The 12,523-nt window shown below is 33.8% G+C and overlaps 1 protein-coding gene across 2 annotated transcripts; it reads right to left on the reverse strand.

The window, feature by feature from the left end:
* Positions 1-752: 752 nt before the first annotated feature.
* On the reverse strand, positions 753-11,592 carry LOC132725714 (integrator complex subunit 12-like). 2 transcript variants are annotated; one of them, XM_060710901.1, is made up of 9 exons: positions 11,464-11,592; positions 9,975-10,120; positions 8,682-8,795; positions 7,963-8,209; positions 7,178-7,346; positions 6,665-6,731; positions 5,806-5,898; positions 4,169-4,297; positions 753-1,933 (listed from the first exon to the last, which is right to left on the reverse strand). In XM_060710901.1, exons 2-9 carry the CDS (start codon positions 10,110-10,112, stop codon positions 1,319-1,321), a joined length of 1,572 nt encoding a protein of 523 aa, XP_060566884.1. In that variant the 5' UTR covers positions 10,113-10,120; positions 11,464-11,592; the 3' UTR covers positions 753-1,318. The 2 variants fall into 2 exon arrangements, with proteins under 2 accessions (XP_060566884.1, XP_060566885.1); XM_060710902.1 differs by lacking the exon at positions 11,464-11,592 and adding an exon at positions 11,274-11,397.
* Positions 11,593-12,523: the final 931 nt, after the last annotated feature.

Genomic DNA, 12,523 nt, shown 5'->3' on the forward strand with positions numbered 1-12,523 from the left:
CTTCACTCATAAATGACCTTGACTTTGAAGGTCAAATTATTGAAATTTTCATTTTTTTTGGCTATTATTGACTTCAGATGTCCCTCTGAACATTATTTCAGGCACAATCAAGGACCTGAGTAGAACCACAGACGTCCCGTAAAGTAGATGGATAGCTAACTCACACGTAGAAACCGACGTTTGTGCGGCTCGAGGCAAATGGTTTAAAGTCAACGACCTTGACCTCTAGCCCACATTTTGACACATGTAATGAAATACATAGAAACAATGGCGTTATTTCACCAATTGTTATTTATACAAATTCAATACAATACAATACAAAGGACATGATTCATTGAAAAGTTTTAATTTAAGGTTTAAGACTATTTTTAGATTGAAAAAGAAAAGGGATACCGTAATTTTTAAATTAATCTTTTAGTAATATCAGAGACATAGATAGTTATCTATGTCTCTGGTAATATTGATAAGGTTCATCTTTTTTATGTATTATTATATATTTATATATATACCAGTTCCTCCCCTGACGTTTCCTCCCTGACAATTCTCTCCCAATTTTTGGGGGAGAACGGTCTGCATATTTGACATCTCAATATATTGTTTCAGGCACAAGTCACCAAACAAACAGACCATAAACCTCCATATAGCTTCCTGGATAACTTCCTCACATGTTTGAACATAGTGCACCTTGTGGAGAAACACACATTGCAATGAAAAATACATGCTCTAAAACACTGGAATAATGAAGCCACAAACATGTTTTAAACTTTAATATTGTTTTTATTTTATACTGTCTTAATAATTGTAAATTGCCAGTCCATTCAGGCAATAACATTGCAACAACACAGAGAACATAGGTCACAAAATCTATCTTTAGAAAGGGTTGAACAAAAAAAAAGAATTTGTTCTATTGTAAATTTTAAGGACACATAATATGCAGTAAATTTCAAAATGACATACTCAAAAATATTCAAAAAAAATATTAAAAACAAAATATTGATCAATTTTCATCCCATTCTTTTCTTTAATACCACTGTAAAGAATCCGATTTTATTTCATAGAAGTCAGATATTATTTCATAAAAGTCCGATATTATTTCATAGAAGTCCAATATTATTTTAGAAGTCCGATATTATTTCATAGAAGTCCGATATTATTTCATAGAAGTTTGATATTATTTCATAGAAGTCCAATATTATTTCATAGAAGTCCAATATTATTCCATAGAAGTTTGATATTATTTCATAGAAGTCCGATGTTTTTTCATAAAAGTCCGATATTTTTTCATAGAAGTCTGATATTATTTCATAGAAGTCCGATATTATTTCATAGAAGTCCGTTTCTCAGTAAGCTTTGCAGCCGCTTTTTTCTTCATCATTTGTACTCGTTTGTCTGCACTTGCAACTGCACTTTGACCACCTGACCCAGATTTACCCGCCACTAACGCTGAATTGGATGAGGACTTTGTCAATTTACTAGACTCCCCAGATTTACCCCCAAACAATTTATTACTTTCAGTTTTTCCATCAACAGAAGATCTCTGGAAAGGTTTAGTATCAGTTTTTGATTTGTCTTTCTCCTTATCCTTGGAAACACTAGTCTTTTCTGATTGGTCAGATTTGGAGGATGAACTTGACTTTGATTGGTCACTTTTACTAGAGCTCGATTTTGATTGGTCAGGTGTTTTCGAGCTTGATTTTGATTGGTCACTTTTAGACGAAGACGATGATGATGATGATGATGAGGATGATGATTTAGACTGGTCAGATTTTCCAGTGCTGGTTTTAGACTGCTCAGACTTTGAACTGCCTGATTTTGACTGGTCGGATTTTGAAGAACTTGACTTGGAGCCGGACAAGTTGGCTGCGAGACTAGCCAGACCGCTAAGAGGTTTAGCCGCCCCAGATCCTGACACATCCTTGCTGGAGGAGGAACTCTGAGGAAATAAAAAGTTTGATTAAGAACACAAAAACATTTTTGAAAAGCATTTTTTTTCTTTTAATTGCTACATGTATAATATCATACGCTTTGTTCATCATAAAACTTTTTTAAAATTTTCTAATAAGCATTTTTGAGAGTCTTTCAATAAGATTATAGCTTCCAACAAAATCGAACTAAAATAAATTTGTATAAACTAATAAGCATCTTTTATTTTCTTAATTTGGTCCGACTTGAAGCTGCATGCTTCCAGATAAGTCAAAATATTTCAAGAAATGAAACTTGAGAAAAATGTACCAAGATTTTATCAAGATTCAACTAATAATTTACATATTATATGTGGTTAATGACTGATTTTTGCAGGTAATTTACCTGGATTGTAAGTGCCATTTGCAACATGTAAATTACTTTCTCTGTTCACTTCACAATTTTGTACTTTCAAATACATTTTTAAAATTTTCATGAAAATTACCATGCTGCTTTAAAGTCAAAGACATAAAAATGTAGTTTAGAATACCATACAATGATGCTTTATCAGAATGATACAATTTGACTTGCAACAAACTGAATACAGAATCTTAACAAGTTTAGTCATTGAACACAACATCAATAAATACAGCAATCAAGGCCTCGTGTTCATTTTTCAGGGCGAGAAAATCATCATGAGGAAAAAAACTTACTATGCCGAGGTCTGTACCATACAAACTAAAGATATGCTGGGCTAATCAGCCTATCTTCAATTCTCAAGAGGTGAAGTAAATTTAGATACAATTTGTTTGGTTTTACAGCACACCAACACAATTTAGATCATATGGTGCCTTAACAGGAAAGATGATTTTGACTAAACCCTGGTTGTTACAAACTTAAAGTAAACACCAATGGTCAAAACCACCTCTCCTTCTGGAGCTGAAAGATGCATAGACACTAGTATTTGGAACCCATTTAGTGGCTGCCTACAATCAGGCACAGGATAAACAGTGGCTGCTATCCTGATGCCTCAACCTTTAAAGGCTCAGTGACAAGAGGGGATTTTTATAGAAAATAAGAGCCATGTCAACATGGCCATCCCCCGCCGAATGTGTTTGCTCATTGGAAGAATGTATATGTAGTAGAGCGGAATAATTCCATTTTAAGAGGTCTTTTGGTAATGAAAACTAATGGCTATAGTGATTACAGATTTGAAACCTATGTGAATACTGATGGCTGAAAATAACAAAGGGCAATTTTTGAAAAATAATGCAGGGTAGGTTATCATTCTTGTGTGCTGCATCCCTCCTCAGTAAAATCTATCCACCTATGAAGTTTCAAGTTGATACCTCAAATACTTTTTGAGAAAAAAATTGAATTGAAAAATTAAGTATGAAAAAGAACAAAGGGCAATAACTCAAAAATTGTAAAAGTTATCATTCTTGTGCAGTGCACACCTCCTGAGTGAGATCTATGCACCTATGAAGTTTCATTTTGATATCTCAAAGGCTTTTTGAGTTATGCTCTGGACAAAAATTAATTTTGAAAAATAACAAAGGGCAATAACTCAAAAATAATGCAGGGTAGAGTTATCATTCTTAAGCACTGCACTCCTCATCAATGAGATCCATCCACCTTTGAAGTTTCAAGTTGATACCTCAAATACTTTTTGAGATAAGCTCTGGACAAAATAGCATGAAAAAAAAACAAAGGGCAATAACTCAAAAATTGTATAGGGAAGAGTTATCATTCTTGCGCACAACATTCCTCCTCAATAAGATCTATCCACCTATGACATTTCATGTTGATATCTCAAACACTTTTTGAGTTATGCTCCACTCAGGTGAAAAATTAGGTATGAAAAATAACAAAGGGCAATAACTCAAAAATTATGAAAGGTAGAGTTATCATTCTTGTGCACTGCACACCTCCTGAGTGAGATCTATGCACCTATGAAGTTTCATGTTAATATCTCATAGGCTTTTGGAGTTATGCTCTGGACAAAAATCAATCTTGAAAAATAACAAAGGGCAATAACTCAAAAATCATGCAAGGTAGAGTTATCATTCTTGTGCACTGCACTCCTCCTCAATGAGGTCTATCCACCTATGAAGTTTCAAGTTGATAACTCAAATACTTTTAGAGATATGCTCCGGACAAAAATGTCGGACGGATGGAGGGACGGAAGGTGGGACGGACGGAGACTATTTCTAATCCTCCGCCGAAAATTTTCGGCGGGGGATAATAAAGATTTAAATAAACAAACCAGTTTAGTTTCTCTTCTATTGAAAGCAAACAGGCTGGCTGGTTCAGTCTTTGAAGGTTTTACAGCAGGTTTCTCAGACTTCTCTGGTACAATTACTGATGAAGTTTTACTCTTCTGTGGCTTTGTCACCTGAAAAGTATATACATATATTTATAGCAAACACTAGTACTCTGCCAGTCGGATGTGTCGCATTGTGAACAATATAGCTGTCACTTAGGCATTTTCTTCTTAAATATAGGTTATTTATAAACACATCACATATGTACCTTGAACTTTAGTGGCATTTGAACTGATTGTAACAATGTTACATCAGGACTGATGTAGCTAAGCTTGAAAAGTTTTTATTGTGTAGGAGAATTGGCCCAGACAAACATAAAGTATAATAATTAACAAAGGGCAATAACTCTAAAATCATGAAGTAAAGAGTACCGGTTCTTGTGCACTGCTTTTCTTCTCAATGAGATCTATCATCCCATGTAGTTTCATGTATTATAATTAACAAAGGGCAATAACTCTAAAATCATGGAGTACAGAGTAACAGTTCTTGTGCACTGCTCTTCTTCTCAATGAGATCTATCATCCTATGAAGTTTCAAGTCAATAGATTTTATAGTTTAGGTGGAATGGCTGGACAAAAATAAAGTATGGGCAAAACTCAAAAATCATCAAGAACAGAGTACCAGTTTTTAAACATTGCATTATATCTCAATGAGATCTATCATCCTATGAAGTTTCAAGTCAATAGCTTTTATAGTTTAGGTGAAATGGCTGGACAAAAATAAAGTATGGGCAAAACTCAAAAATCATCAAGAACAGAGTACCGGTTTTTAAACATTGCATTATATCTCAATGAGATCTATCATCCTATGAAGTTTCAAATCCATAGCTTTTATAGTTTAGGAGAAATGGCCCGAACAAAAGTAAAGTAAAAATTAACAAAGGGCAATAACTCAAAAAATAAGAATTGCAGAGTGCTGATTCTTGTGCACTGCACTTCTTCATAATGAGATCTATCATCCTATGAAGTTTCAAGTCAATAGCAGTCAAAAATTAGGAAGGGCAGAGTAATGATTCTTGTCTACTGCACTTTGGGCCATAGAAAGAAGCATGCATACCAAGTTTGGAGTCAATCCGACTTATAGTGACTGACAAGCCTTATGGGACACCGTCACCGACAATGACGCTGCCGCCTACAAAAGTAACCCCTATATGTCACCTTTCCAAATATCCTGGTGACCAGGCCAGACTTAGATTACTCTGTAAAGTCCAAATGCAAGATATTCCTCACAATGTAAAGTCCTAATGTTTGATAATCTTTATAATATAAAGTCCTAAAATTAGATAATCTTCAAAACATAAACTCCTGATGCACAGATATTCCTCAAAACATAAAAGTCCTAATGCACAGATATTCCTCACAATGTAAAGTCCTAATGTTTTATAATCTTTATAATATAAAGTCCTAAAATTAGATAATCCTCAAAACATAAACTCCTGATGCACAGATATTCCTCAAAACATAAAAGTCCTAATGCACAGATATTCCTCACAATGTAAAGTCCTAATGTTTCATAATCTTTATAATATAAAGTCCTAAAATTAGATAATCCTCAAAATGTAAAGTTGTAATGAACTTACCATTTTCTTCATAGTTTTTTCACATCTAGAGCAGTACCACACAAATCTAGGATCATTCACATCTTGTTCTATAACTGGTGGACGGTGACATTCCTAGTAATAAATCAAATATAGCAAAATAAGCCTTGTAAATTAAATAAAAACCATATACATGTACATGTACAAAGATGACTTTCAAAGCCTGTAGATAGAAATCTTGTTGTTTGAACATGAAGAAATTTCTTAAATATATGTATATGAAATGAAACAGAATGAGATAGCAGTAAATGTTTGGGGTAACACAGAACCTTGGTAAATAGTAAGTTGGTGGAACCTTGATAAATAGTAAGTTTGTGTCTGGGCAAAAGGTCTTATTAGGGCTGTCACTGACTATCGCATAATCAATATATTATTGATATTCATCACCCAATACAATATCGATACACACTTTCAAGTATCGATACAAGCTAAAATTTATTCATGTTAGTAAATATACCTCTCTATTTTGTCTAATAAGAGAAGTCACTTTTTCCCAGTTTTCTTGGCTACCTTGAACTTTAAACTCTGTTTTCAAATGTCAGCGAAAAAAACAACAACAAAAACAACAACAAAAAAACTTTGTTAGTTTGCAGTATTTGTAATGTCTAATACAAGCATGCATAACACTATGATCCCAATTTACAACACATATTTTAATGTTTTTCATTGTGCTCCTGACAAAGTCGACATATCGTCGATAATGGTGTCTTGATATACTGATACGAAATTTTCCATCAATGACAGGCCTAGGTCTTATGATGCAGAGTTAAAGACCCCATTGTGATCAAGAGGCTGACAACTATTAAGATAATAATGAAAAATAAGATGAGTGCTTTTTTACCTGATGATATAAGCTGTGACATTCTTGGCACTCAACCAACTGGTTACCCGATGTGAGGTTTAGCTGTCTGAAATACACATTGAACAGTATGTTTGAAATATACACTATAAACATTATGTCTGTAATATACACTTTGAACATTATGTCTGAAATATACACTATGAACATTATGTCTGAAATATACACTATAAACATTATGTCTGAAATATACACTATGAACATTATGTCTAAAATATACAATATGAACATTATTTCTAAAATATACAATATCAACATTATGTCTGAAATGTACAATATGAACATTATGTCTGGAAATGTACACTGTAACATTATGTCTATAATACATATATGACATGAATTAAATTTATGTCTGATATATCAAATTAATGTCTGAACTGTACCTATTGCAGGAAAATTGATTATCATTCATAAGAGAGTCATGCATTTGTGAAGTGAGAAGTAATTTTAATTAAGGGGCCTTCATTAATATGGTAACTATGGCAACATACATACTTGCAGACAACACAGGAAAGGCCAAGCCCTATAGCAAAATCATCAGCGTCCATGCTTCTGTCCATTTCCTCCTCGTCTGACGATTCCTGGTCTGTTTTCTTCTCTGTTTTCTTCTCTTTCTCTTTTTCTTTTACTTTCTGTCGCTCCCTTTCTTTTTCTTGCTCTTGTGCTGTCAAAATTCAAAATTCAGTCAACCGATAGCCATCATTAAAGGCCCATAAGCCCCAAAAATGCCAAAATGTTTATTTTTTCAAAATCATTTGAGCTGTGTCATGACAAAACCAACACAATGGGTTTGCGACCAGCATGGATCCAGACCAGCCTGCGCATCCGCGCAGTCTGATCAGGATCCATGCTGTTCGCTATCAGTTTATCTACTTGTTATAGGGTTTGTAAGCAAATAGCATGGATCCTGATCAGACTGCGTGGATGCGCAGGCTGGTCAGGATCTATGCTGGTCGCAAACCCATTATGTTGGTTTTGTCGTGACGCGGCTCATTTTATATTCACAGTTCCCATAGCAGCACTGACGGCACTGGCAATATAGCTTGGCCATCTTTTAAGTACATATATTGTGATTAAGTTTTTGTATTAAAGACAAAATAACAATTTGTTAACATTTTGCTTCTTTTCTTATAAATTATTACGCACACAACAATGCTTTCTTCTTTCAATAATATCTAACATGCTTTGAATCCATTATTAAAACATGACAAAACACAAGTTTTCACACACAAAAAAAAACATGTATTCATTTCTGAGGCATATAATGACATTAATTTTACCTTTTATTTTTTCTCTTTCCTTTTCTTTTTCTTTCTCTCTTTCTTTCTCTTTTCTTTCCTTTCTCTCTTTTTCCCTCTCTCTATCTTTTTCTTTATCTTTCTTCGTTTTTTCCCTATCTTTGTCTTTATCCCTTTCTTTGTCCGAGTGTTTTTCCTTTGAATCTTTCTCTTTATGACTATCAGAGCTTTCAAGACGCGACTTCTTGGCAGGAACTTCTGGTGATGATTCTGACCCACCTTGTTTTGTCTAGAGGGAAAAATAAAGACAAAACATATATCCATTATAAAAACAAATATCTAGAACACAAAATAATAATTCAAGAATCAAATCTATCCTTAATTGTAAAGGAAAGCTAAAATGGGGAAGAAATACCCTCAGAATATACCCTCAATCCCTCGTAATTGCAGTATTGCAGACATGTTTCTACTACCAGCAATCTTTTGAAAGCATCCTGGAAAGAACCCTTTATAGACAGATGTTTTGTATGAACGCAAACCTTCCTCAATCCCCCCCAAAAAAAACTTCTTCAAACTGAGTCAAGGATCAATTTTACTTTCACTCAGTGGTCAAGAGCTTTGTCTTTCTTTAGCATGAAAGCTTGTAGTCACTTGATTAAAATCCCACTAGCCGTTGAGTTTTTCAGATGCATCATAAACAAGCAAACTCAAAATGTTCATATTATAGAATAAATTATCTTATGCAAGAATAAACTGCTTACCTTATCTATATGGCGTTTCTCAGCCTCTCTTTTCTTACTGCTGGACTCATCATCCTTCTTTGAATGTTTGGATGAAGACTTCTCAGAGCTTTTCTCTGACTCGGATGAACTTGTCTGAAACAGTTATAATTATATAAATATCATAATATTATAATGAAGTTTTAAGTCAGCAATCTTCACCACAGCTATAAAAAAATGTTTCCATAAAATCCCAGTCTCAGTTACAAAAAAAAACAGTCTTAACAAAGCTAAAGATTGTAAAAATTGGAAACTTTCTATACCTTAAAAAAAGTATTAAAACTCTTTTATTTTGAACTTATATTGGTTGATTTATACTTAAAGTATATTTAATAACAAGATGGTCAGGGTGGCCCTTGAACCTCAGGTTATTACAATTCTTCAATGCAAAAGTAAGTGGTCCCCTAGGAAATGCCAAATATCTAAGCTTGAACATTGTAGCTTTCACCATGTCTTTTTCAAAACAGTTCTATATAACTCAAGATAGAGACCCAAAACATGGAAACCAATTTTATTAACCCCATGGGCATGATTCAAAGGCCAAAATGTGATGCTACATGCAAAATATCTATGCTCTGGGAATTGTACTCCCTGAAAACATCTTTATTAAATAAGTTAATTAAAACTATTAAATGACCACCAGAGGGAGCCATTTTTGGCTCAAGCAGCATGTTTTCTATATTTTATAAGGTGACCAAAAGATAATGCTACATGCTAAATACTTACACTCTGTCTGGGATTGAAAATTTTCAAAACATGTTTACTATACAAGTTTGTGTAATACAAGTGAACCCCAAGGGGGATCCATTTTAGACTCCAGGATCTTTTGTTAACACAAGAAGACTTTTTTCCTATATAAGTCTACAAAAAAAATAACTTACTCCCAGGTCAGAGCCAATTTTGATCCCAGTGGCATGATTTATGTAACTTTTGTTGAGGACAATAAAGTGATGCAACATGCCACATACATGTATCTAAGCTTTGGGCATTGCTTTTGTTGCATTTTTAAGAAAAAGATTTTAAAGATTTCATTCTGAAAATCCATCTTATTTTTACCACTTGTGACCTTCTAATGCATCAGACTAGTACCATTTATATACTTTTTTGTAGAGTGCCACTATAGGATCATTCCTGTGAAGTTTAGTCAAAATCCAACTTGTGGAGAACTTGTTGTTTTTAAGTAATTGTGGATATAGGTGAACAAAAGACGCAATGCCATTACAAAAGCTCATTTTGTACTCAGGTGAGCTAAAATTGTGTTCATGCATTTGGTACCTTTGATTTACTTTGTCCTTTTTTCTGTGCAATAGCATCATCTAACATTTGCTTGAGCAGGGCACCAGATTCTTTGCTCTTAGAATGTAGAAGCTTTAAAGCTTTCACAAACACGGGATCCAGGTCCAGGGATGTCATGATGGTTACTGAAAAAGGAAAAGTTAGACTTGAGGTCAAAGAGGGATGGAGCTTTTATGGACACCAAGATTGGACGAGCATCTTGGACCTTTGAACATGAATAGCCATACCTTTTCCATTCATTGCTAGGTCAACTGCTCACAAACAGTATCACAAACAAAACAATGCGTCCTTTTGTGCAAACCAGGTCAACCAATAACTATGTATTATGTATTAACATCCAACTTAACTCAACTCAAGAAGCGAAATACTTAGGAGTCACTATTAGTCAAGACCTTTCATGGACCAAACATATAAACAACATCACATCTAAAGCAAATAACTCCCTCAGATTCATTAGAAGAAATGTTAAAACTCCAAATAAAAAGATAAAAGAAACTGCATATAAGACCTATGTTAGACCTCAGGTTGAATATTGCTCCATAGTTTGGCATCCTTGGCAGAAATACTTAATTTATAAGATAGAGCAAGTACAAAGATCAGCTGCTAGATACATTTTTAATGATTATGACTATACAAGTAGTGTCTCAAAAATGATAAATGATCTTAATTGGCAAACCCTTGAACAGCGTCGAAACATCAGTGCTGTAACCTACTTGTATAAAATCCAAAACAACATCGTTTTTGTTGACCACCAACACCTTACTCAAACAAGAAATCTGAACTACCTGATACCCTACTCGAGGACATAATATCATCAAAATTCTTTCTTTCCTAGGAGCATACGTCTTTGGAATAGCCTTCCCCTAACTGTTCAGTCCAGCCCCAGTTTAAACATCTTTACTGAGAGGCTTGACCCATTCTATAAATTCTAAACTGCACACTATGTTTTTAAATTAATAGTCTTGTAGAACTTTTATTCTTTTAACTTTTTAATTTGCATATAAATAAATTCTTTTATTAACAGTTCCCTGACAACGCGCCTGCTAGTCATAATCAGAATTGATTGTTAAGCAGTATGATGTAGATGTAGATGTAGCAAGTTAGCCAATTTACATAAATCTGTAAACACTGGAAAGGTCCATAATTTGCACAGGTCTGTGCACTGTCCCGGTATTTTCATTAAATATCGTGACATTCCTCTCTGAACATGACAACATATCCATATAAAATAATATTTAGAAACAGAAGGTTCACAGATGTGAACCTAACAAAAATTACCAGTAAGCCTAAGCTTTCATTTCAAAGACTGGACTGGTCGCGAAAACTGATGACAAAACAATTTGTTTTATTTTTCTCTCAATGTCTTAATTCAAATTAAGGTCGATTAAAAAACCAAAGGATGCATCGCTTTTATTTTAATATTTGTGAAGTCTCGAAACAATACAACAATAGATGGAGTTTGACTTACATGATTTTTTTTATTTTCCTTCCTTTTGGTCTTACACCACTATATTGTTCTGTATAGGTTGAACAATTCTAATTGTATTCCATCTGCCTATCTCTCAGAAATGGCCTTCATATTTCTTAGCTAATGTATCAGATAGATACATCTATAAATGTATAACGGATTGACATATTGTGCCATTTTATGTATAAGCAATATGTATGCAAGATTCTGATATTTTTGTTCTGGTCAGAATCTCGCTTACTATATTAATTGTTTGTATTGTTAAAGGATAGATCTGTTATGTTGCAAAATAGCTTATATAGTTAATGTTTACATGTTTTTTGTAACCGACTATGAATAAAAATTATCTTATCTTATCTTAGTCTCAATATTACAACTGCAAAACTGACCGTTTTTACAAACTGATATTACACAGATGTCTGTCTTCAGGAAGGGCAACCAGCATTTATTTAATAAAAAGCACTGGCTCACAATTTGTTGGGCTTCTCACTTACATAATTATTGCCCAAACATAAAATAGTACAATAACTCAGCTCATAATACAGCAAGTTGGATTAATCTCAACTTTTTCATGGTTACATGTACCGGTACATGTATTGCACATTAGCCAATACGTTGCCTAATAAGGGCATTCTGAGGTACAAAAAACTGCATTTACAAATCTGTTATGTTGCAAAGCAGTATTATGACATCATGGTTGACACAGCCTCATTAGTGTTACAAATTACTGTGGCATTCCGCATATCACAGAGGAGAGTGACCTTTCCTCATTGTCATGCAGAGTAAATACATGTACGTGTTTTTTTGTAAATATTTCATTCTATCAAAATTGTCTTGTAATCCATATGGCCTCAGAAACTTGCTTTTCTGGGCATGCCTGATCTGTGGTTATATACATAGTTTATAGGCTACTCAATTAATGAAATTCTATGTTGTAGACCTTAAACAAAGATGGCACTGCATTGAAAGAACTTAATCTGCATCAATGACTGTTTAACTTTCTCTTTAAATCTCTCTATTTTTGTCTTTTGCCAGTGTACAGTGATCAGTATTGAATTAT

This window comes from Ruditapes philippinarum, unplaced genomic scaffold (genome assembly GCF_026571515.1).
Source record: "Ruditapes philippinarum isolate M1 unplaced genomic scaffold, ASM2657151v2 ctg5035_1_1_1_1, whole genome shotgun sequence".
Taxonomy (NCBI): domain Eukaryota; kingdom Metazoa; phylum Mollusca; class Bivalvia; order Venerida; family Veneridae; genus Ruditapes; species Ruditapes philippinarum.